Source organism: Gallus gallus, chromosome Z, assembly GCF_016699485.2.
Source record: "Gallus gallus isolate bGalGal1 chromosome Z, bGalGal1.mat.broiler.GRCg7b, whole genome shotgun sequence".
Lineage (NCBI taxonomy): Eukaryota > Metazoa > Chordata > Aves > Galliformes > Phasianidae > Gallus > Gallus gallus.
The window spans coordinates 8,699,966-8,725,356 of record NC_052572.1 but is presented as its reverse complement, the minus strand read 5'-3'; the positions used below and the strand labels follow the sequence as shown (position 1 = coordinate 8,725,356).

General features: G+C 51.6%; 1 protein-coding gene across 13 annotated transcripts in view; it reads right to left on the bottom strand.

Moving 5' to 3' along the window:
* Positions 1–25,391, bottom strand: part of CNTFR (ciliary neurotrophic factor receptor) — a 171,092-nt gene that overhangs the window by 117,931 nt on the left and 27,770 nt on the right. For 7 of the 13 annotated variants that reach the window (XM_046905245.1, XM_040655429.2, XM_046905247.1 and 4 more), the window contains one exon: positions 7,078–7,188. The exons of 1 other annotated variant lie outside the window; for it this stretch is intronic. Coding sequence is in view for 2 of the 12 variants with exons in the window: in XM_015277243.4 (XP_015132729.2) it covers positions 7,078–7,188 (111 nt within the window). In the remaining 10 variants the exon portion in view is untranslated. Of the gene's footprint in view, positions 1–1,227; positions 1,310–7,077; positions 7,189–13,429; positions 17,002–19,173; positions 19,193–23,084; positions 23,126–25,391 lie in introns of those variants that run through there. 5 more of the 13 variants (XM_046905246.1, XM_046905249.1, XM_046905250.1 and 2 more) reach the window with 4 other exon arrangements.

Sequence of the window (25,391 nt, the reverse complement as noted above, 5' to 3'; positions counted from 1 at the left end):
GCAGCAGAAGCAGAGGGCGAGGAATGAAAGGGTTTCAGAGGGATCTTCTGAAGCTTGTCTGGCTTTTTGATTTTGGAAGAAAACCTAAAACCGATTTGAAATGAGATCTAAACATCGTGTCAAAACCCGGCGCTTGATCTTTCTCACAAGTGGGCTTTCACTTTCTTCAGCTGAGGCTATTTGCCAAACACAACACAGAAACACAAGCTATTCCTGTTAATCCGACACTGTTTTTCACCAAATATGTGATTCATCTGAAACCCTCCTGCCCGGCTCTGCTTAAGGAGCAGCTATCTGCTACGCCGCCCAGGCAGGATTTATGCTCAAATGAGCATTTGTGAGCAACAGTCAGATGGGATTCATAGAAAAACGTATCATCAATAAATCTGTCAATCACTTCTCCTTCTCTCAGCACGGGGCTGAAGCCTCGAGTAACTACTCAGCACTTTGTCAACCTTTACCCCAGCAAAGTCTGGGTAAGAGACCTCAGGACTTAGCCTATTGATTGCTTACCATTGTTTGCGATGCCCTGTGTACGTTAGAGATGCTCCCTTCAAGCAAGATTAAATACCTGGCTTATGGCAATGGGATTCAAGGGAAATCATTATTGTTTCTTTTTGAGTAGCAGACGAACACGCGCATCAAATTGCCCCATTGCCCATGGTGGTGCCAGGGCCAGGTGACTGCTGCTTTGCACCCATGCTTGCTCCCCACTGGGCTGCCACAGAATGTCCCAAGGTCGTGGTGCACATTTCTGTGCATTAAAAGCAGTTCTGTCTCTGCACCTCTCGGCTCCTCCGGTAGCGTTTTGTTGCAATAACAATGGAGTGACAGCTTCCTGGCAGCTCTGAGAAGCATCCCCAGCTCAAAAGCAGCCTTAATACCTCGCTGCTCCCACGCCTTTCAGTTCTTACATTTGTTTGAAGTTAAGCTGATCTAACTTGGGCGACTGGGCGCAGACAGAGTCGCTCAACCGGAGCACATCGCAGAGGGGCTGCAACAGACACTCAGCAGGGCTGACACCTCCCCGGCCAGGGGATGATGCTCACTACCCACTCTCCCCAAGCACCACTTAGACGTGTTAAGATGGACAGAAGTGCCCTTCCTGACCCACCTAAGGGCACATCTGGGGCGTTCCCCATCCTGCAATCGTGAAGCTAGCAAACCCAGTGCTCACTCCTCCAGCAGAGCATCTCCCAGGAGCACCTCCTTCCCTCCACCACTTACATATAAAATCAGCACCCGTAGCCTTCAGTCTCCAAATCCAGAGCAGACGCCCAAGCCAAGCCAGACGACAGCCCAACTGTCCCTGCAGCACAGATGTCGAGAGTCAGAAAGCAAGCAGAGAAAACTGACTGCAAAAAACTTTCATGTGGGAGCCCCCGCACTGCCTGGGTTTGCCTGGAGGGTCCGCAACTGCAGCGCTGATGATGCTTCAGAAAAGATAACCGCCTTAGGTTTGTCAAAGCAAGGTCTGCTGCCCACCATGCAGAAGCCAGGTGTGTTTGCTCTGTATAACGCATCACGTTTTGGCTGATTGCTGGTGAGAAGTCAGGAGCAGGGACCCCCCCACCACAGCTGCTGCAGACTGCGCACTGCTTGGGATGGAGGATGCTTCAAAGGGAGATGAAGTCTCACTTTCTAAGGATGCTTTGCCCTCAAGGTACCACCAAGCAACCCAGCACGCAGAATAAATATCCCTCTGCAGCTGAAACCCTGCAGTTCACGCCCCAAAAATGCAGCCTGCAGATGCGCATCACATCTCTGGGGCACGGGGCGGGCTCACAGCCTGCAAACCCTGACATGTGCCCGACCACCAGCTGCTCCCCAGCCACACGGCACTGTCAGCGTGGGCACACGTGTGCGAGGTGGCACGCCAATTCCCCAGCCCTCACCCACACAGCTCGCTGCAGCGCGGGCAGATATCTGACGCACGCTCTCCTCCCGCCTCTCTTTATTTCTGCCTCGTGCCCGACCTCCCCCTCTCCTCTGAGTACTTCTCCCGCTGCCGTTTGTTCCTGTCCTTTACAGCCCTGCCTGCTGTCACTCGTGTAACCTTGCCTGTTTGGTAATTTGTGGCAATAAAGTGTCACGGTGGGGAAAAAATACAGCATCCCAGCGGCATATAAATCTCTGATCCATAAATTGTGCAGGCCCCACGTGTGTGCCCCTCCTTTTTTATGTAAGTGCTACGATTTAGGGCAAGGGGAAGAAAAAGAGCCAGCAATATGATCTCAGTGAAGGGCAGCGCTGAGCCAAACTTGTTAGAGGCTGTAACACCAAGCCTAGTGTGTGCTGCTAATTGCCCTGGAGCAGCGTGGTGTCCCAGCTGCCCGGAACCATCCTGCTGTTAGAAAGAGAGAAGGTCCCTGCTGGCACCCCTTCCCCATTGGGAAGGACAGAGGGTAATGCAGCAGGTGCCTGCCTTGCACACAGCCTTGGCTCACAGGGCAGCTCCCAACACAGATGCACCCCACATCTGCCCTAAGGGGCAGAGCATCGGGTATCTATCATTGCAGTTCTGCTAAGCCGAGACCCGCAGCAGCTGTGATGCAATCTAGTGAGCATATAGTATTTCAGAGGGAGTGCTGTCCCCGTTACTGACGGTTGTTTCTTTTAATTGGAAAACACTGCTTGGCTCCATTAGAGCCCTCATTTACTGAATGATTGTCGCGGTCATGCTGTAGCTCAGCAGTAAAAAGCCATCCTGAGCACTCCTGCTGCCTCTTGGCTGAGCTACATCTCCTGTGCCTCACCCTGCAAGCCATCCCCCCCCCCCCCCACAGCCTTTAGTACATTAGGATCTCACCTGCCACCCATCACACAGAATATCAGAAAGGCTTGCATTAAAGCCTCCTCCTGATACTGACATCTTTCTGGACATCTATGGCCCACCTGTGCAGCTAAGTATCATGCCTGTGAATACAAACAAGCTGGGGAATGCACATTCACTAGACAGATAGCTTGAGAAAGTGTCATCACCAGTTGAAAGCCCATATGTGGTTTTGTTACAAAGGTATCCGCTTCCTGGCTTGCCCACTAGTCAGAGGAATATATGGCCAGAGCAAAGTGGCACCCTGGAGACAGGCTGAAGCTGAGCAGAGAGGAAGGGATGCTCACAGCACTCTGCAAAAACTGTGCAGGTGAACAGACGATGGGGGGCCGAAATCTCCCTGCTCCCCAGCTCAGGAATGAGGCATCCTGTAGCTGATCAAGAGGATGTGTTAAAATACACAGTCAGGTTTGGGACCCTAAAACTGCCTGCAGGCACCTCCTTCCCTCTTGCAACCCCAGGCCACTGAAGATTTGCTGTGAAAACTCCAGCCCACCACCACAGCTGGTCTTGGGAGCCCCAGTAACAAGCTGTTAATTAGAGAAAATCCAGCAGAGGTCACCAAGATGGATGGGGGAGTTATGGAGAAGACTGAGATGGGCTCTCTGCAGCAATGCGTGGCAAGAGGATGAGAGGCAGTGCGGTGTAGCTGAAAGAAAAGGCTCCCACTGGATGCAAGGAGAAACTTCTGCCTGTCCTAAGGGCCAGGGGGAGGAGTGGCCCAGACACTTGTGCTCACTGAACACGCACATGGACATGCACTGCAAGACCGAACCTGGGCTCAGGAACCACTCCTGACATCGAGGCTGAATGGCTTGTACCAATTCAAGTGCTCCGTGTGTTACTGGATGAGGGATGAAGACTTCTACAAGAAACAAAACGGCACTGGCCACAGGTAGAGAAAAGCAACCAGTAGGAAAAACCTCCTTCCTGAGCCAGAATCCCAGGAGGCAGAGGATGGAGACCCTCAAGCTGTGAAGACTCATAGCCACACTTGACCTGACACAGCACCAGTGACAGTTCTGCTCTGAACTACAGACCTCCAAGGTCCATGTGGGTCTGCAGCAATGCAAGGAGATGAGATCACTGGTCACACCTTATTTTTGGTCACAGAGCACCTCGGGGCCTCTCATCCACGCTGTTCTTGCCATCTGAAAGGCAGGTCCCTCCTTCAGAACAAGGACAAAGCCCTCGAGCAAATTAGCCACCATCACCGGCTGTGCCTGGAGGGATCCATCTCAGACAGAAGGTAGGACAGATTTCTCTTCAGACCCTCATAAACACTGCTAAATGCTCAAAAACTGCATAAACAAGTGACAGCACCAGAGCTCTGGCAAGACATCTGTCCATCTATAAATAGTGCTCAGCCGCCTGTCCTTATCGCAGGGCTTTGATGCGTTTGGGGAGAGCATTTTTTTCCCTGTCTCTTCCAAGTCCCAGGCAGCACAGATAATGGGCTTGCATCGATCCAGCTCAAGTATTACTAAACTTCCTACTATCGTGGCAGCACGCCAGCCTCAAAGAGGACAAGAGAACATGTGTCTGTTCGGAGCCAACCACAAGGAGCAGGCAGAAAATTGCTTTAGACTTAAAAAAAAAAAAAAAAAAAAAGGGAAAAAAAAAAAACACAGGTGCTTTTTGCAGATTTGTAGATCAATCTACAATGTATTTTAGAGGTTTAAAAAAAGTCAATAGAAACAAGATATATCATTGCTGCACAAGAGCCTGAGAAGCTGTACTTCTATTTATGCTTCCAGCAGCACCGCAGCACGGGCTCGCCTTCTTGCTGCTCCCTGCTGTGGTCCTGCATTGCTTCTCCAGCAGCGAAGATGGGGCCAGAGGATCTGCTTTCACTAACCCTTTGGCTGTATCTGGAGCTGGTTGGGGTCTGATGCACCTTACATGCATCACAGCTGCACCTTATGCACTGCTTGCTCTGCAGCCACACAGACACGGGCAGCTGCACCAGCACGCTGATCTCCCACTGACTTGTGCTCCCTGGGTCCCCACCAACCTGGGCTGAGCACACAAACCCACTTGGGTTTCTTGGGATGCTCCTAGGTCTGGGTGTTGCTGAGATGGCCCCATGGCGACCATTGCTCCAGCCAATGCTGCTGTCCAGGGTACCCTCCTGGCAACGTCACATAGTGTACATAATGCAACAAGTATATGCTCACAGTGCACTGATCCCCAGAACAGCACAGGGCAATGGCTTGCCCTCTGCAGTCCCCAGGAAATCATCCCTTCTACGGACATGTCTGCCATGTACCCACCACTCCTCTTGCACCACGGTGGCACAGCTTGCAGCAGCCTTAGCACGGACCTCCTTGCAAACCCTTCAGCTCCACCACAGAGCTCTACAACATATTCTGTGCTTTTCTCCCTTGCTTTTATTATTATTAAATGAGCCACACGACGTGCCTTATTAAACCAGACCTAAATCATGCCTGCCCCTCCCTAGATCCTGTGTAATGCATCAGCCATTAAACATGCAATTAGTCTGCATTCACAAATCCATGTGCTGCTCACAGCGGGACCGCTTGCCTCTACTGCTGCCTAACGAGCCTCCAGGCAGTAAGTCCCACTGGATCTGGCCACAGCCGTTTCTGAGGCACAAACAGCCTTCCCTTTCAGAGAAAGAAGGATAATATGTGCATCTGGACCCCTGAAGTTGGTGGTGTATCCTTGACGAAGGGGGGGAGCTGTGGGATGTCAGCTCGAGTTGCCCCAGAGCCCAGCCTGGGCCATGGGAAATAGGTAAGGCTGCAGCCTCCAGCCCTTCCTACAGCCTGAAACACGTGCTAAAACGCAAACACCTTCCCCACATCCCACCTGACCCCAAACCCGCGCCCCTCCATCCGTTTCCCATTCCTCTGCCAGGCTTGAGCTGCTCAGCAGCACATCAGCAGGGTTGGGCTTTTATTCTTGCACTGCAGCGTACGAGCAGGCGCCAGGGGACGTATCATTCAGCAAAGTCAAGGAAGCAACAAGCAGCGTTAACCATTAGCATGTGTGTACGGAGACCCCTAATAAACTCTCTTTTCCCTTGCTCCCGTCTGCTTTGCTCTGGGCCACTAAATCCAATTCGGCAGAGCTCAGAGCTTGTAACGAAGCTGCAACACATTTGTCAGATCCCCGACTAGACCCATGGCTAATTTTACAATGCTAATTTATCTCACCATATTATATCGCTTTCATTTCATCCCCCCGGATCCCATTACTGCCAGCGTACCTTGTAGCCAGCATGTAACAGTAATTGGTATTATTAGCGACGCACCCTCCTTGTGCTGCTCTCTATTTGCAGAGCTGCAAGGAGAACTGTTGCTGGGTGGAGGATGAGGAGGGATGGGAGGGGGTCCTTACTCCACACCATCCCCCAGATGCCACCCCCAGGCAGTGCCGATGGCAGTTTTGCAGCTGCAGACCAATGTGCTCCACCAGGTGCTGCCCACCCCTGCGGTTTCTCACCTTGAGCTACATCCAGTGCCTGCATCCAGCCTCACATGCACTTGCAGGGAGCATTTCTGTCCTTGCCTGGGGCTCAGGGGACAACGATTTGGCTGATGCAGATTGAAAGAGGCTGCAAAACATCCCTGGGAAATGGGTTGCGTGGAGGAGGGCAGTAGAAGTGAGCAGTGAGAACTCCTCACACTCTCGATGTCTTGGTGAAGTTTCACCTCTTTGGTGCAAGTGATTGCTTTTCCAAGATTAACACAATAAAAACCATGCGATTTTTGCTAAGTGGGAGGCTGTGCTAGTCAAAAGGTGACAATTCTCATTTAGGATGCCTTTGCTTGGCAGTTAGGGACCCGTTAAAAATTTAATTCATCACTTTCATTTTTCATGCCCAGCAGCAGCAAGCATTGGCTTTCCCACCCTCTAGCAAGTCTCAGCATGGCCCACGTCCCCAAACAAGGTGGTACCATCGCCATTCTTTCTTTGCTCCAACAGAGTCCCTGTGGCTTAGGAAATGACTCCAGACCTCTCCAAAAATGATGCTCGATTATCACAACCCTACATAAGGCATGAATAGAAAATCTGACAACCTTTTGACCACTGCTGGTGGCCATGGTGTTTTCCTAAGGGGACGCAGCCCTACAGCATCAGTGGGACAGAGCTGGGCACAAGAGAGATGCTGCATCCTCTGTGCAGGTAGGGTGAACAGAAAGGGCACCAGCTCTGATGCTCAGAGCACGTGAATTGAGGGCAAGGCAGGTATGTGAGCACTTCAGCCCACTTCTCACCTCTCCACCGGTCCTGAGTCCTGGGGGCGTCCCCAATTTATCATCAAAGTCTCTGGGATTCTTCTGGTTGCCCACGATCGGCTGAACCCCGTCGCTCGGATCTGGGAGTTTCTTCAACAAAGCAGAAGAGAGAGTCTGTCAGGTTATCAGGTGCAGCTCTGTGCTTGCTTCAAGCATAGGCAATGAACAAGGGAGGGGGCATCTGTTTCCCAGCCCTGGCAGCCAGGGGTGACACAAAGCTTGTTCGGACGCACAGCCCTCCCTCAGGAGCATCCCATTCCAGCCCCAGAGCATGCATCTGCTTAATTATTTTGATTTAGAGACATGAAACAGGAGAGGGGAGAAAAATACAGCAGCTTGGGGCATCTCTAATCATCTCTCAAGACAGCAACAGTCACCATCCAAAACAGTGTAGCAGGACCAAAATGTCAGCCCAGCATCCAGGCACTTGCCCGCAAGTCTTGCACTGCATAAGCCCTAATCCTGCAGGGCCTTGCACATGGTTACACTGTGCACCAAGGGAAGGAATGGAGCACACGCAGCTTTGTGGCACAGTTTCCCAGGGCTAGAAATGTGCGAGAGATGCTGCGTGACATGCTGCCCGTCGAGATGGAGTCTGGGGCATTCGGTGCCTTTGGTTACAGCAGCAAATACACTTCTCGTGTTAGACAAACAAATTATCAGCCCAGACCTGCACTCATTATCTAGCTCTTGTGGCTGAGCTTCTTTGGTTCCCTCCCTCCTTTTTAAGCGCATTGAGAAGATAAAATAAATAAACAATAATAATAATTAAAAAAAAAAAAAAGTGCCACGGTTCTGCATTATTAAATATGAAAAATAGAAGGAGCCAAACTGCACTGGCAAGAGGAGAGCCTCAATGCCGCTCTTGGGGAGACGTTTTCCCACGGGCGACTGCAAGCCTGGAACACGATGTGCTTTAATTAGCACCCGAGCTGACGAGCTCCATCCCAACCCTGCGCAGGACCCCATCCAAACACCGCACAAACCCAAACTGCAGCCCCTGCCCACCCCCATCTGCCTGCAAAACCCAAACAAACAAATAACACTCCCCTTCCCCCCCCCCCCCCCCCCAAAAAAAAAAAACTCCACCAGGCGCCTGATTGAGAAACGCTCATTTGCGAAGTGCTGGGAAATAATTACAAAGTTTTCCCAGAGCTTAAAAGGAGGGCAACGGACCGTTTGTCACGCCGGCAGCGCGTGGCGTACTGCAATTTATCATGCTTGTCAGGTGTCAGCCACCAGGAAATTTAACTCCGGCTGCCCCGAGCCGAACACCCACAACGCCCCATCACTCACGAGCCGCCCCGCCGGGCACCCCAGGCTGATGGGTGTGCAAAGAGGGGAGGGCTCCTTCCACCGAGCTCCTTCGCTCTTCAATGCCAACGACGCATTTATTTTGTTGTTTGGGTGGGTTGTTTTTTTAAGCCGCAGATGGAGCAGAGCAGAGGAAGGCAGGGCAAAGCAAGCAGGGAGGGTGCTCAGTTGCAACCAGGGACCTTTGGCTGAGGGGTGTCCTTGGACCTGTTCTGCTGGGACAAGTCACCTCTGGTACAGACCCCAGAGCCTCGCCTTTTCCTCTTTGCTTCTCAAGAACTCAATCCAACTGAGGACTTACTCAGGTTTTGGAGGGACTCAGCAGGTGTGTCCAGAACAGGTGTGCACCTGAAGGATCTAACTCAGGGCAACCCGCAGCAAGTGAGTATCAGCGAGCTGAGCTGCCCAGAAAACAGCAGACAGCTCTGATCACAGCACAGGCAGCCTTGTGCAGGGTGCAAAGAGCAGCACAAGCCCCGCAGGAGGGTTTGCAGCAGCCCAGAGCTCCCTGCAAGCACCCTAGACTCAAGGTCCCAAGTGCCACCATCAGGACACATTACCAAGGTGACACTAGCTGGATAGGGTCTGGCAGGGTTGCCCCCACAACAGACTATTATTTTGGATACTTCGATAACAACATGCGGAGCTAGGAGGATGCAACGCAGAAGAACTGATGGTTTAGCCAGGTCCCTCTCGAAAAACCTTGAAAGACAGCACCTGTTGCATGTCCCTGCAGCTCCCAGACATCAATGAAGCTAGGGCAGAGGGATATCCTGGCTAATTCTTGCTAATACTAATACTAATACTACCAATAATAATAATGTCTGGGGGGAGGGAGGGAGGCTCTTCCCCTCAATCACCATCATACACAAAACTGTATGGATCAGGGATCAACGAGTTCTTTGCACCAACAGGAGGGCCCCATAGCCTCCCATCAGTGAAGCATACCACGCATCAGTCAAGCCATGGGCTTGGCAGTCCTGCACGCTCAAAGCATTACAGGTCCTGCTGGGAGCAGAGCTGCAAGCAGCGCCTCTGCACAGACACTTTATGCACTCCTGACAGCAGTCTGCCCTGGTCTCCCAGTGCAAAGGTACAAGAGTTTCTTCAGCCTAACTGCAAGTACATATTTTTTAAGCTGCAAATAAAGTAACGTCTTTCTTTTCCCCCCACAGCTTGTCCTGAGAGCAGCTGAAAACCCCTTTTTTTTGCTAAAAGTTTCCAAAAAAGTTCAGCTGGAGGCAGGCATGCAAAGTTTCAGTCTACATGGTTAAAGACTGGCATAGTTTCAAGCAACTGAAGACAGGGTCTTATAATCACAAGTGTCAGGCACACTTAATTATATTATTTCCTGAAGGAATGAGTTTTCCCTGCCGAAGTCCAGAAGTTATTAAAAAAAGTTGACCTCACTGGAACCAATCAAGACAGAGACAAGAAGGCTGTGATGGATTCTTAAGGCAGGAGAGTTCATGCATTTGCATTCTGTGGAAGGGGTTTGGGTTTTTAGGACAGGTGTACTTGCGGGAGGAAGGATGCCAGCTCCAAGCAGTGGTGCACAGCTAGCCCCTGCATCCAGCTCAGAGACCTTCATGCTGCCAAGACTTGCAACTCCTCATCCCCATCAGTGTGCTCTCACCTGCCCTTCTAGGTGCAGAAACCCCATCTCACCCATCCCAGCTGCGCCATCGCTTCCCAGGAGCTGGCTAAGAGGATGAAGCATGTGGAGGCAAAATAACTGAAACTAGAATACTGAAACTGGGATATTCCTCCAAGTTACTCGGAGAGTTTAGGTCATCTGTCCCCCAGAAAACCCGTAACACCAATACTGTCCCCAAAAATGCAACTCAGCCCCATGGCTAAGTGGTGGGTGCAGCACCTCCAGCAGCATGCACCTGGTGCTGGCTGCTTTGGCTGTGATGTCATTGGAGCCTTTTGCAACTGAGAAAAAAAGCTCTTTTAAAAAGCATGGAAAGTCTCAACATGAGAGAGGAAGGGCAGGCTGAGCTGGCTCCTGCCAATGCCTCAGTACAGAGGAGTACGGCCCAGGCTGGAGCATCCCAGGGCTGGGCTGGCTCTCCAGGGCCCTCAGTTCCCGGCAGCACCACATTTGTGCATGGCAGTAGCACTGCAGCAGGCTGAAAGCATGAGCTTTGCCTTACCCCTCACCCTGCTCACACCGCTGCTGAACTGAGGGGTGCCCCATGCAGGAACCCAGATCCCAACAGTGGCTGCAGAGTGGACACCATCTGCACTACAGCACCAGCTCCCTGGGTGTGTGCAGGAGCTAAACCAGACCTGTGCCGTGCACCTAAACCCACATGCAGGCACACAGAGGGAAGGCTGTAGGAAGAGCCCTGCCCAGCCCAGCACTCCCCGGGTGAATGCTGCACACAGCTCCCAGGGGGGAGCGAGGCTACGAGTGACCTCATGGGTTTCTTCCACCGCTGCCCTCTCCGCTGCTGTGAGTCACGGAACAGTGACAGGCCATTTGTCAGCACCGGTGGCATCATCGCCAATCTTATTTCTGAGCAGACATCTGACCTTGCTTGCATCCCCGAGACCCGTGTTACCGCACGGAGCGGGCAGCCTCCTGACAGCTCCCAGGGGACACAAGGAGAGGCCATGGAGGTGATGGGGGATCGGGCTGTGACAAAGCCTGATCCTGACTCAGGAGGCGCAGGATGAAGCCTTCAGCTGTGGGCGGTGTGCAGGGCTGTGGGCTTGTCCCACTGTGCTGTCCTCCTCTTGGTCCAAGAAGGGGTCTCCCATGCTGAGCGTGGAGCTCAGTTACAAAGAATGTGTCCCAAAAGGGGGTAGCCCAGGCAAAATCTGATTTGTTCTCCTCTCAGGAGGTGAAAAGAGACTTTTTTTCCTTCTTCCTATCTTGCAGCCTATGTCTGTTGAAAGCCCTGGGTGCAACTTGGTACCAACCACTGCACCCACACCTTCAGAGCCAGCCATGACCCAGGCTGAATTTAAACCCAGGTCTGCTAGGAGTTGTACCTGCATCCCACAAAACAGAACGACAGGATCACATCATTGTTTGAGTTGGAAGGGACCCACAAAGGTCATCTGGTCATCCAACTCCCCTGCAAAGAGCAGGGACACCCGCAGCTCCATCAGGTGCTCACAGCCCCTCCACCCTGACCTTGACTGTTTCCAGGGATGGGGCATCCACTGCATCTCTGGGCAACCTGTGCCAGTACCACCCTGACTGTAAAAAGACTTCTTCCTTATACCCAATCTAAATCTCCCCACTTTCAGTTCGAAGCCATTTCTCCTTGTCTATCACAGCAGACCCTGCTGAAGAGTCTGTCCCCATCTCTCTTACAGCCCCTCTTTAGATTCAACAGGCCACTCTCAGGTCTCCCACAGCCTTCTCTTCTCCAGGCTACACAGCCCCAGATCTCCCAGCCTGCCCTCATAGGGAGCTGCTCCATCCCTGATCATTTCTGTGGCCCTCCTGTGGATGAGTTCTAACAGGTCTACAGCTCTCTTGTCCTGATGACTCCAACAGACACTATGCCACTGAGAGCCAGCATCTCCCTTCCCCAAGTGAGAGGACACTGACATTGCACCAGCCTGCCCTGCAGTTGCCACTTGGACACCTCACGCAGCTCCACTCCCTTTACCTTTGGGAAGGACACTTGCTTGGCGCTGGGAAACGTGCCCAGGCCACCCGCCACTGGAGAGATGGCCACGGCCGCCCAGGGAGGTGGTGAAGTCACCATCCCTGGAGGTGTTCAAGAAACATGGAGACGTGGAACTGAGGGACGTGGGCAGTGGGCATGGTGGGCACGGGCTGGTGGTTGGACTGGGTGATCTCAGTGGTCTTTTCCAACCTTGATGACTGCGTGATTCTACAGCAGAGACAGGGTGCCCGAGACAGTCTCGTGCTCTCTTACTTCTCCTAAGAGCAACGAATTAAAAATGACATGGGACTGGGAAAAGACAGACTCAGTTAAGATGAAGAAATCACTGCCATTAAACATCATTAGAATAATATGCCCAGAAAGCTTCATAAAAGGAGATATCATATGATTGAATGCTCTCCAGACTCCCATTTTACACAGACTCAAAACACCAACCAAGAGAGTCTTGTAAAATCCAACTCTCACAACTTTCTGAAGGCTCTTTGTGGAGTTATTATTTTTTTCTTCCTGAGGAGCTTTTTGGGTTTGCAATTGAAACTACAATTCTTTTGGTTCCTGGTGGCGTGGGGGGGAGGGGAGAAAATAAAAGAAAGGGGAAAAAAAAAAAATCATTTTTCATTAAACTGAAGCAAATGGCGTTTTTGCTTGTCAAAAATACTTGACACAACTCTGACAGACTCAACCAGACATAAATGAAAGATTTAAGCCCTTACGCTTCAGCGCTTAAGGAAAACCCGCTGTCAGCCCCACGCTGCAATGAGCTCTTCCCCACGGGCTGCGCTCCCCGGGTGCTGCCAGCTCCATCCTGATGACAGGAGGAGGACAAACAGGGACCAGCCTCCCGCCGTCCCTTCCTACAAGCCAAACCCTGCCAGCCCACGTTATCTCGCTCAGCAAACAGCCATCCCATGCTTTATTTCCTCGGCCAGCCTCCCGCAGCAGCCGTGTCAGCGACGCGGCCACAGACACCGCGACAAGATGTGGAGCGGCGTCAAAACCCATTCTGAAATCCTTCTATCCTATTAAAGCCAGTGAGGCTTATCTGCATGGATTTACACTGTTTGCCCCAATATTTAGCTACTGAGCTGACTAATCTGTGTGCACGAAAGGCCCCGGTGGCTCTGAGGCTGAGCAATCTACATCATTCATCATTTAGATTAGCTATTGTCTTAATCATCTTTAAACTACTCTATAATACATAAGGGGGATGGATGTCCTATATGCCTGGGATATGTGCAAAAAAAAAACCACACACACAAGAAAAAAACCCAATGGGCTGAAGCTCAGGAACTTGGGCAAAAGCTGAAGTGACAGCTCCTGGTATGCTACAAGAGAAAGGAAGCTTGTTGCACCTCCTGGCTTACCTTCTCACCCTCTGCACCTCAGTGGCCTTTAATTATTTCACAGCTTCCTGCAGGTGCAGGTCAAGGATGAAGCCCTGTCCTGCTGCAACGGATAACTCTGCACATCAGCACGGGAGCACAGACAAAGAACAGGATTCTTCGTGGAAAGAGAAAAGAGTTTAGGGGGAAAGGCAGCGGGTGCAACAAGGCAGGAGCAAATGAGGCTTTGGTTTGTTGCTGCCAGAGCTGAGGGAGCTAATAAACAGACAGATGAGAGCTAAATTGTCTTCTGAACCTCTGTATCAGTATTCACATTACAGAGGCTGCTTCCAGCAATTCCAGCGTATTAATAATAAATGCTACATAATTACAGCAGACTTGCTTTTGTCCTCTTCCTGTTTTCTGTCAATGTCTGCTTAACCCTGCAGAGCCCACAGCCAGCTCCAGCCCCACATCATCTCCCCCCTTCAGCACCCCAGGGAAAGGCTGCACGTCAATGCCAGCCTGTAGTCATTGCCCACTGAAGCCATGTGAATCTTGATCACCCCCAAAGGATTTTAACGATCTCCAAAGGGTTCTGGACACCTCCAATGCCTTTTGGCCACCCACTGACCACTCCAAAGGATTCTGGCCACCTCCAATGCCCTTTGGCCAACCTTTGACCACCCCCAAAGGATTCTGGCCATCTCCAGTGCCTTCTGGCCACCTTTCAACCACCCTCAAAGGATTATGTCTAACTCCAACGCCCTTTGGCCAGTCCTTGACCACCACCAATGACCCATGGCCACCCCATGACAACCCCAAAGATCATCGGCCAGCCCTTGACCCTCTGTGCCATCTGACAACGTGAATGGTGCTGCAGGGTGTGAACAGGGAGCACCTGAGGCCTGGGACGAGTGAGGGCACAGAGGAGCATCCCCAGAAAAAAGTAGCCATTGGAAGACATAGGAGATGACCCCCTGATCTGACATTGGGTGGGAGAGAACCAAGTCAGTGTCATCATGTTCCAGACCAGGTGGACACCCCTCACTGCAGTACCGTGGCCTCAAATCCATCTGCTCCTCCAAAGAATCCCTCCTCCTTTTTGGTGCAAGCTGCACCAAAACGCCGTGTCCTGACCACTTCTGGAGCTGATTCAAGAGATTTTAAAACCCTTCAGCACATTTTCTTGAAGTTCAGAAGCATTTTATATTACCAAACTACAATCTGAGCTCTGGAACCTGCATTGCTCCCTGCAGGACTGTTTCCAGGAGAACTCCTTCCTCAGTTGTAGGCAAAGAGCATCAGAACTCTGCAAAAGGGCCCATATTAGCCGTGCTTGTTTACAGCGGAGCACAGGTTTAATTTGCACCTTTCTGGCTCGCTCCCTCCTCTTCCAGCCTTGCGGGAGGCTGCCATGCCCCTTAACACAGCTTCAATAATAAAAAAGAGCAAATATCTCAAATGGGATTTCTGTGAGGAGAAACCAACATGCAAAGCGGAGCGTTCCTGCCTTCCCAGTGCAAATTAACTCAGCTCCTGCCCTGACTGCAGACCTTTCCAGACATGAGACTCACTGCACTTCAAACAAATGCCAAGCATCTCAGACAAATCATTCCATGCACAGAAAGAGACTCAAATGCTATGGGAACACTTGATTAAGACAGCTGAGCATTAAAAAGCCTTGAAATAGGAAGAAAAAAAAGAAAGCAACTCAAGCTCAGCTGCATTGCTCGCACACACAGGAAGGTGTGGATGGAGTGACATCAGACTGGCTGTCCCACACACCACATCCCACCCAACCCAGGACATGCCCAGCACTGCCATCCATCCTGCCACCGCTCTCCCTGTGGGACTGTGTTCCCACAGCCACTCACACCCACCCCACAGTTTCTATGCTGTGTCCTCCACAAGGCGAAGTGTAGAAGTGCTTTTCCTTCCATGCCCGTGACACATTCACTCTTTTGGCAGCTTTCAACAAGGAAGCAGCAAGCAGTTGTCCAGGAAGGACGATGAAGAGAAGAAATGCAGGCACAGTCCACGCAAGGGATGGAGGAAGGAGCAGGGCAGGAGTCATAGAATCACAGTACCATAGAATTGTTTGAGTTGGAAGGGACCCTTAGAGGTCATCTGGCCCACATCCCCTGAAAGACACCCACAGCTCCATCAGGTGCTCAGAGCCGCTCCAGCCTGACCCTGAGTGTCTCCATGGATGGAGCATCCACCACCTCTCTGGGCAACCTGTTCTGGCACCTCATCACCCAGACTGTAAAAAACCTCTTCCTTATATCTAGTCTAAATCTCCCCTCTTTCAAGTATGGAACCACTTCTCCTTGTCCTATCACAGCAGACCCTGCTGAAGAGTCTGTCCCCTTCTTTCTTACAGCCCCCCTTTAAAAACTGGAAGGCTGCTGGATCATTCATTCACATCAAGTGGGCATCTCAGAGAAGGCCGGACAGAACGTGATGCAGGAAGGAAGGACCATCACCATCATCCTGCTGGGCAGTACCACGAAGACTCCTGGCAGCAGACAGCCATAGGGTACAAGGAACTCACCTTCATCTCTGATGGGAGGCCCTGGGCCAGCAGGACTGCAGGTGCCACAGAGCAAACAGAGCAAGGTTTGCCCCAGGTGATCAGCCAGTACTCCTAGATGCTAAGGCAGGAATGTCCCAGACAGCAGCCTCCCTGCCAGGGCTCTTTCCGGCTTTCCAACCAACCTCCCTGTCAAAACCTACCCCTAAGCTTCAGAAGACTCCAGGCAGCAGCAAGCACAACAACAGTACTGGAGGGGTTCACCCCATGGACTGAAAAGGGAGATAAACAAATCACTTAACTGTTCCCTGCTTGAAACTCAGGTACAGGTTCGCAGCCCATGGCAATGGGAGACCCCCAAAGACAAGTGACCCCAGGTACCAGCTTCTGGTAACCAAGTCCTGCAGGCTGCAGAGTCAGACCAGCATGGGGATCAATCCCCATCTGGATGGCACAGAACACTACAAGAACAGCAGCTTGCAGGAGCTGCTCTCCCGAAACAGAGGGACAATCTAGTGTGATGGGAAGAGGGGTCCCATACTCAGGACCCCAGGGATGGGAGATCAGAGAGGCAGGGGCTGGAGGGGCACAGGTGCAGGGAGGTTCATGCTGTAGCCTGGGGGCTGGCACAGCACACCACAGCAGCTGATGGTGGTGTGTTGCAAACCACGTGGGTGTCTTGCCACTCCCCCTCCATAAGCAAATTCAAAAAAGAAAGCATGCTCTTAATAACAAATTAAGCCACTAATTGATACCAAACTCTGACAGCTCTGGGGGAAACAGAGGCAGAGCGGAGCCCCGTGCACCATTGCTGCAGTAACTGCAATGGAGACACGAGGGGTCTGAGCTCCCCTCAATTCCAGCTCCTGCTGCTCACACCAATCTTTCAGTATTCTGCTGCTTTCAGCCCCAGCCTGTCTCCAAACACCATGACACCCAGAGGTGCTCCTCTCCTAGATGGTGGTCAGACCCAAGCACAAACCAAGCATCCACAAGAGCCAGCAACTGCCTTCAGCAGCTTTTCCTATCATGCAGCAACTGGGGGAGACAGCCTTTCCCAGGGCTCCCTGCCAGGTAAAAACCTCCATGCCTAAAGGAGAAGAACAGCTTCCTCACCACCACATATCAGCCGCCCTAAAAGCTTTGTATAGAAAAAAAAAAGTCTCCAGCATTTTGCTTCTGCAAAATGTTCTGCACAGATCTGTGCACCTTGCAAAGGATGAGAAGCAGCAAAGGAACTATTCCAGTCAAGTGAAAGCTCATCACTAGAAACTCTGGAGCTGAATAATCCCTTCCTGACATAAGATTCCCGACTTTGCCTTTTGGAAAATAAAGTAGAATTGCCTCCTCTTAGTAATTAAATATGAATATTAATAGGGAATGAGTAATAAGGCATAATAAAGCTCGAAGTACTGCACACCTCTGAAGTCTATGAGAAGCTCCCTGCACTTGCTGGAGGTCTCCATCCCCTTGATCTGCTAGGGCAGCTCTGCTAAGCCTAAGGAATGACATCCAGCTCAAGACACAAGTAAGCACAGGAGGACCTGTCCATGGAGATGCTGTGCAGGCGAGAGGTGAATAAATAAAAGTGACTCAGGTTGACAACAAATTGTGCACTGAAGCTCATCGGATGGTGGCAATTCAGTGGAAAGGGTGCTGGAGCAAAGCATGCGTTTGGGCGACTCTGGGCTCCAAAGGGAGCAAACTGAAAACCTGACAAATACCAACTCTACCTTAAACTAGCATAGAACTCCTCTGGAGTCTTTTCCTATTCCAACACTTGAGTTAAACTGAGAAAAAGGATGCTGGACCTCCTTGGTGGGGAAAAGAACCTCCTGTTGCCTGGCTGGTGAGTGTAACAAAGACAGGCTGCACCTCAGCCCACCTTCCCCAAACAAAGAGCCCCGTTCCACTGCAGTGCAAACAGCTGCTGCTTCAACATGGTTTCTCCTCCCCTTCCTTCAATCCTAAGTTAATTACGGGAAGGTTAATGGGGCAGAGAGGATGCCAGTCGGCTGGGTAATGATGTCAAAGCACCTGGCATTGCCTGGGCAACAGCTAGGCAGCGGGGTTGCAAATGAAGGCGCAGGATTGCACTTGGGCCCTGGAAACGAGCTGATGCAATTGAGCATATCAGCATTAATGAAGATGGAAATAATGAGAGCACCCAGAGAAATAAGACACCAATGGGGGAGCTGCACCCATCAGGATATGTCAGCTACAGGCTCAACATGAGCAGGCTCCACAGCGCCGTGCCTTCACCCAGAGGTGCTCCTCATGTTTCAGTGCTCCAGCTATAAGCAACACTTGGTCCATCCACTGAAACATGTTCTCTACCAGGAGGGCACATCTCGGTGCAACCTGACAAGTATGGGGCCAAAGGGTGCATGAGAGCAGAGGTGCTCAGCAGAGGTGCTCCAGCAGAGCAACCCAGCACTCTACAGGCTTGAGATGCCCACATCACCCACAAACAGTGTAAAGTTTGCAGGCAAAGCACCAGAAGCCACTACGTAGGCTGGTGTCTGCTGGCTGGGCACACAGCATGCTGTGCTTCCAGGACCATGGGGCAGCAGATAAATGTTGCAGAGCTCACACACCAGCAAGCCATCTCCAGCTTTGGTTCCCCTACCTACTGGTGTCTTCTCCCTCAGCCATAAGCTCCATCACATCTGCCTCAGCACATTTACTAACTGAAATGCCTTCTCTCCCACGCTGTAACATCAAGTGCTTTTCTAATCCCTAGCCTTTAAGCTCCCCCATTTTGGTGACCTCATCCACATCCAGCATCTGCCTTCAGTCCCCAGAACAACAGTAAATGGACAGGGAGAAGGTGGATGGCACTCCTCCTCCCAGTGACTTTCACACTGAGCTGTGCAGATGAGACCATGGCAATCACCCCCACCTCCAGTGGCACCCCACCGGTGCCAGGGACACAGAGCAGCCTGCACCAGACAGGGGTGTGTCATGCAGCCATGTGCAATGTCACTGCCCTGCATCTCCTTAAGCCTTTTGCGTTTGCCTGAGATAAACAAGCACAGGCACTGCAGCTCCTGCTCCACCCAAACCCCTCCAAGCACCCCGCTTCACTGTCAGGAAACTGCTCAGTGAAGCAGCCGCCTGTGCCATAAACAAGCACGGCCAATGGGAAAGAGGGGAGCAGCCTGCAGGGCCCCAAACTTCCCCTCCCAGCCCATGTCCTGCAGGACACAGGGGTGGTCCCAAGCAAATGCCATCCAGGCGCCCGCCCTACCTGCTGCCTGGGCTCACAGCAATGCCATCCCCGGTTGTTTTTAAATGTCAGCAGTAAAACCAGCTACACAGAGGGAATTTAATGGAGGAGGAGGGAAAGAGGAAAAAAAAAACAGAGAGAGAGAGAGAGAGAGAAAGACGAAAGGGAGAAGAGACAGCTCTGCTAATAGCGAGTCAGCCAGAAGTCTCCGAATCCATCTGAAATGCGTAGGGCTTAATTTAACTTAATGGTTTTGTCAAACACCGGCACTCTGTTAAAAGCACAGGAGAGCTGGTAATCCAAATGCCAGTGGCTCTGCCTGTGCTAGTGGCAGCAAGGCTGCTGCTGGAGTCCCCAGACGGATCCATCCGCCTCACGCAGGCAGTGAGCACGGCCCTGGCTACTGCAGCCTCTCATCAGGGCAGCTCTGTATTTACTTAGCACTGGCGGCAGCCCTGGCTTTGCCCAGAACGTGAAAACAAACACAGCCACTGCATTTCTGAGCATGTACGTGTCTGAGGCAGCCCCAGGCTTCTCCTGAAAACACGGCTCCGGCAGGGAAGAGAGATTTGTCGCTTTCCCCCGGGAAGAAAAATGAAATCTCTCAACTACGTGGACCTCGGAAAGAAGTTAGCAGGGGAAAAAGCAACGACTTTGCTCACAGGCATGCAGAGAAAGCCACAGGTTGAGCTGCCAGGGCCAGCTCCCAGCCAGCCCCTGCCATCCCTCCCCTGCCAGCAGTGCTGAAGGGACAATGGGGACAGGGCTCAGCCCTGGTCCAGCTGGGCACTGCCAGCCTTACTGCTGTCAGAGCAAGAAGAATGGGGGGGGAAATAGGAATCTCAGCCTGCTTGTGGAAGGCTGTATTACCTCTGCCAAGAGGAAATGGAGCCCTACACAGGCTGGGGCCGGGACATAGCAAGGCTCAGACTCCTGACCTGTGCCATTCCCCGCGTGGGATTCAGGGTAACTGCCCAGTGCTTTCATTACTCCAAGGGCTTGCAGGGAAACAAGCCTTAAACTCCAGGGCCATGGATATGCACTTTGGGTGAGCAGTGGGGGAAGGATCCAAGCGAGTTCTTGGGAGGTGCAGCAGAGGCTTTCGAGCCTCTGCATCCCCTTACCACCCCCCTCCATCCCAGGACTTGGGTTCCTGTTTAAGACACAAATAGGATCGAGTTTAAAGGTCTCAGCCTGGCCCTTGACTCCTTGGTGGGAGTCTTTCCACATCACAAAACCAGCAGACAATTCGGCATGATTGACAGCCTTTCATGCAGAGAGGCCCGGGGCTCCAAGGGAGGGGGGCACGGGTCAGGGCTGGGAGAGCAGGGATGGATGGCTGCAAGGTGGGGAGGATGCTCAGGTTTGCTCTTCCACGGGAAAAGATCTCTGGGGATGGGTGGGAGAGGTTAGAGCACCCATCAGGGGATGCAGTTCTGCTTCTTAACAGTGGCAAAAGATAAACTGGAGTACACAGGGGCCAAAAAAAGAAACCCAAAAAGTAAAATAAAAAGAGGAGCATGTCCAATGCAAATGTAGCATCTTCCAGAGGTGAACACATAGCAGAGGGGCACAGTGAAGAGAGCAGGGAGATGAGAAGGGACTCCAGGCTCAGAGCAGAAAGAGGAGTCTCAGTAACAAGGTCAGGATTAGGCTGGTGAACAGAGCCAGAGCTCGGTAATACTGAGTTCAGTCAGACTGCAGCCCAGGCTGGGACAGCAGCAGGGAGGTACACACGGGACACACAGACGTGGATGTGTGCTCTATGCCACATTCTGCCTGCTGTCCCATATCCCTGCTCTCTAACCTTGGCCCAGTGAAGGGAGGTCAGTGAGTTTCCCGTGAAGCAACACAACACGCAGAAGCCCCACAGCAGCTGACAGAAAAGATCGAGCACTTGATCTTCATCTTTCCCTTGTTCTCAGCTTAGGAGAGCTGGGTATGACCCACAGCTCCCTCCATCCCCGCTTCTCCCCCTTCTCCAGGTCTGATGCTGACACCCTCCACAGATCTGTGCTCAGATGCATGCAGCCACCCCCCACCCAAACCCATTTACTGATTTGGGGAGCAGGTTCCCTTCAAGGGACCCTCACCTTACCCCTGGGTCAAGCCCATGTTTACTAGCCCATCCTCCCAAGAGCTCTGCACCTCCGCAATAAGCAAGAAATCATCACTTGGAGAGACCAGGCAGGGGAATGCAAAAAGATCACAGATCTTCGTCACGCTACCTTATTTATTCTCCTTTCTGCACACAGGAAACCCTTTTCCCTACCTTTCTTTCTTTTTTTTTTTTTCTTTCCTCCTTTAAATGAAAGAAAAATTTTAAGCTGGTGCTTTAAAGCACAGCAACTGCCAGCCCATCTCCATGGCTTGCCAAGAGAGCAATTCATCCTCTGCCTCTATTCTGCAGTAGGTAAGGCCCCCTCTCGCTTTTGTTCATCTCACCACTCTTTTGTCTGGCCCTGAAAGCGTTGATCACTCCTGCATGAGGAATGTGAAACTGATGTGATGTGATAGGAACAATGCTCCAGCCCCGCTCCTCGCAGCCACATCAAAGTCTCCATTTGCATGGTTTCCCCTTCCCTGCCTGTCCCCCTCTGCCCCCGGCCGTGCTCTGGCTGCTTCAGCGCCTTCATTGTCCTCCGGGCCTCGAGGAGCAGGCTCAGTCTCCTGGTAAAAGGCATGCAATGGCCTTCCTGTGCCCCTGCGAACCCAGAGGAGATGGCATCCATGGGTAGCATCTGGTCAGAGAGGTGGCACCTGGAGGTGGCACTGGTGTGGGCTGGGATACACGAGGACGATGACTGTGCAGGAGGAGAGCAGGAGCCGTAACACGATGGCACACACAGTGGGACGCTCCCACATGTGCAGCACTGCCAGTCTGTGCAGCATCCTCCTGGGTCAGCATGGATGCTGTCAAAGCCACAGAGCCGCTGGATTAGTGCAGCTCTGGTGCACCAGGCTATAATTGTGCTTCCATCCTGCAAAGAGCAGCCACAACCCAGTGATGAGAGATGCCCTTCCCAGAGCACACTTCACAAGGATCTTGCATTCTCCAGACCTCACTGGGTCAAAGGTTTTAACACAGGGAGGCTGCAGAGAGAAAAGCCTCGCAGCAAAACAGAGAGCCCTTCCCCAGTCCCACAGCAGCTGTGGCTCCACGTCCAGCTTGTGCCAACACGACAGCAGCTGGAAAGCGATAGCTCTCCTGCTCCCTAAGGTTCCATCTGCCTCTGAGCCCTGGGAGTCCCCAGGCAGCTCTGTTTCCTTCCAGGACACTGCCAGGTGCCTGTGCCAGGCAGGATGCAGGCAGCACCCAGGCAGGAAAAGAGAAAGCCAGAGACCATGGCCCTGGGGTGCATGGGATGAGACCAGAGGAAAGCAGTCTCAGCACCATGCAGAAACACACAGCACCATGTTACTTGAAAACAGGAGGCACACTGATGCCCCTGCAAAACTGAGGTTCTGCTGATGCACTTCGAGGTGAAAGATTTTGCTTTTGGTCAAAGAGGCAATTAATCAATTTATGCTTGCTGCTGAGACCAGCGTAATACAGTTCCCTCTCCAGCACTGTCCTGAAGCATGAGACCTCCCTTCCAGGAAACACGATGCTGAACCAGTGCAGAGGCAACCAGCATGATCCAGGTAGCCAAGGCTCCTCGTCCACACACAGCTCCAGTTTGCACCTCATACAGAAGGGTCTGCGATCCAGAGGGACTCCAGTTGTTTCGACTTCAAATGCTCAGAAAATGCAAAACAACTGTTGAGGAGCCATTTCTGGATTATCAGCCCACATATCAAAATGCATCATGGCTTACGCTGTAGGACATACTCTCTTAATGGTAAACAGGCACTTCAAGCACTTCCCAAACCACCTGCACGCAAGCAGCTTCCCAAATGTTGAAAGCCCCTAACCCTGTTTTGATTTTTACCTGACTCCACAGTTTGCTGCTTAAGCCTCTCTGCTCTTCATCTCTCGCTGGGGCTCAGCAGCCTGCCAAGGGACACAGCACTGGCAACGTTCCTGATTTATGTTCTCCTGATGGAGAACATAACACCTTTTTAGAAGAGTAAATAAAGCCACAACCAAGATGAGTATTTCATTATTATCTTTAAAGAGCACGTTTCTGCCTCAGTGCTTACAGGGGAGGCCAGACTGTTCTCAATACAGACGAACAAGCTTACCTTCCTAAAACTTTGGGTCGCATTTGCTACACAAAAGTCCTCTGTTGTGCACTGGACCTGGACAATGTCACCCCTGGTAAGGAAAGGGGAGTGTGCTGGGAGAACACATTGGGGTGTGATTAAGGAGACATTTCATTCTGGCATTTGGATTTTTCCCCTGCCAGGCTGGTTTACCTTAGAATAACACCAGAAAGGCTGTTTTGCTGTAGCTGTCCTCGCACACTAACCAGAGCCCTCAGCAGCTCTGGGGCTCCTGCACAGGGTAGGGTGGAAGCACAGCACACCCCGCCATACTACTTATGGTGGGGCCCTACCTCATCATCCTGATGAGAGACTAAAGCTCAGAGCCCCTCCACATCCCTGGGATAAAAAGAGACCTCTCCAGTGCAGAAGGAAGGTGGCATCAGTCCTACAGTGTGGCCATAAGACAGCTTTTTATAAGACAGCAACAGGCAGTTTTGCTCAGAAGCCTAAGGGACTTGAGCCTTGGTCTTGCATTGCTGACAGCAAGCTGCTGCAGGAGGTGACAGACAAGATGCTTCACACCCCCCAGGTGCTCCAACCCCCTGCCCCACAGCTGTCAGGGATCAGACATCCATTCTCTCCCTTACTCTACCCTAATGGTCCCTGCCAGCTCCTGGCCAGCTGGCTGACAACAAGTGATGCTGCTGCTCTGCACCCAACAGCAGGTCCCTTGGACTGCTTCACGCTCAACCCATTTGACGGACCCCAGGGAGATACCCCAATCCCTTCCAGAACAAAGCCAAAAGGCAGCACAGCAGTTAAACAGCCCGGTCCCCTCCCTGCACCCACTTGCTACTAGAGGCATGCCACAGGTGAGTGGGACCCTGAGTACAGCTGCACAGATGTTGTTTCAAGGCTCGCTAATTCCCTGTCCCTAATTCATTCCTGGTTTCTGCAAGATGCAGTCAATTCTTGACCAGCCACTGCACATGCATGTTTCTTTGCTTTCAATTTGGCCAGCAAAATCTATTTACCGTGCCTGTCTCATCCGGTTTCCGTCAAGCCTGCTGAATTCTCCCTCAGTGAAATAAGCAAGTTTACTGTAACACCCTCCTTTGTCAGTGCACGGCTAAAATGACAGTCTTTCTGGTGCCTGACTATTTCCCTTCACAGCAGGAGCTAAACACTGCTTGTTTTCAATTGTGAACTGTTCCGACTTCTTGAAATGCATGAAAGTAACCAAGGGGGTCGATTTAACTGGGAAAAGAGGTTTCTATAGGAGAATATTTATTTACTTTGCAAGTTTGCTGTGGAGAAGCTTAAGCTGGTAATTTACTAGCTGAGGATGTGGGGGTCTCTGGGCAAACATAGGAAGGAAGAGATGCAGCTCCACATCTGCCCTCTCCAGCAGTGGTGGAAAGCACATCCAAAGCACCTCCTAGGGGTTTCCCAGAATGAGTTTTGCTAATACACAGAGGCAATGGAGAAAATGGAGAACCCACGTATTTGGAGTTGGGTGGCCAACAGGAACCCAGCATGGTCAAGCTCTGCAAGAGCAAAGCCAGCCCCAGCGTATGTTTGCACAACTCAGAGCCTGATGCTTGCAGTGCAGGAAATGTCCAAAGTCCTCATGCTTTCAGGCTGAATTCCCCCCCTGCAGTTTTCATTCCTCATCCTCTCCATTTACAATTTCCTTACTCTCCTTTTGCATTCTTGCTAGTTTTTTGGTGTTTGGCTTTTTTTCTGGTCACTCCTCAAGTTTCGTCTCATTTGCAAGTTACAAGAGCAAATCTTCAAGGCTTCTGCTAGTCCTCCTGGCTCAACAGAATGCAAACTGAAAGCAGAATTAGAGATTCTTTGCAACACTACACGAACCATTTTCATACCTCTTCTTGCCTCGCCACACACTACAAGTTCTGACCCACCAAAGGGCTCTATGCCCAGACCTGGCCAAGTGCTTATCTGCATCATGCTATGCATGTTTTGGAGGAAAACCACTCATCCTTCTCTGAAAGATCACCTTGAGGCTTTGCTGAGCAGCAGATATGACCCGTTCACAGTAAAAACAAGCAACAAGTGATTGTATTTTT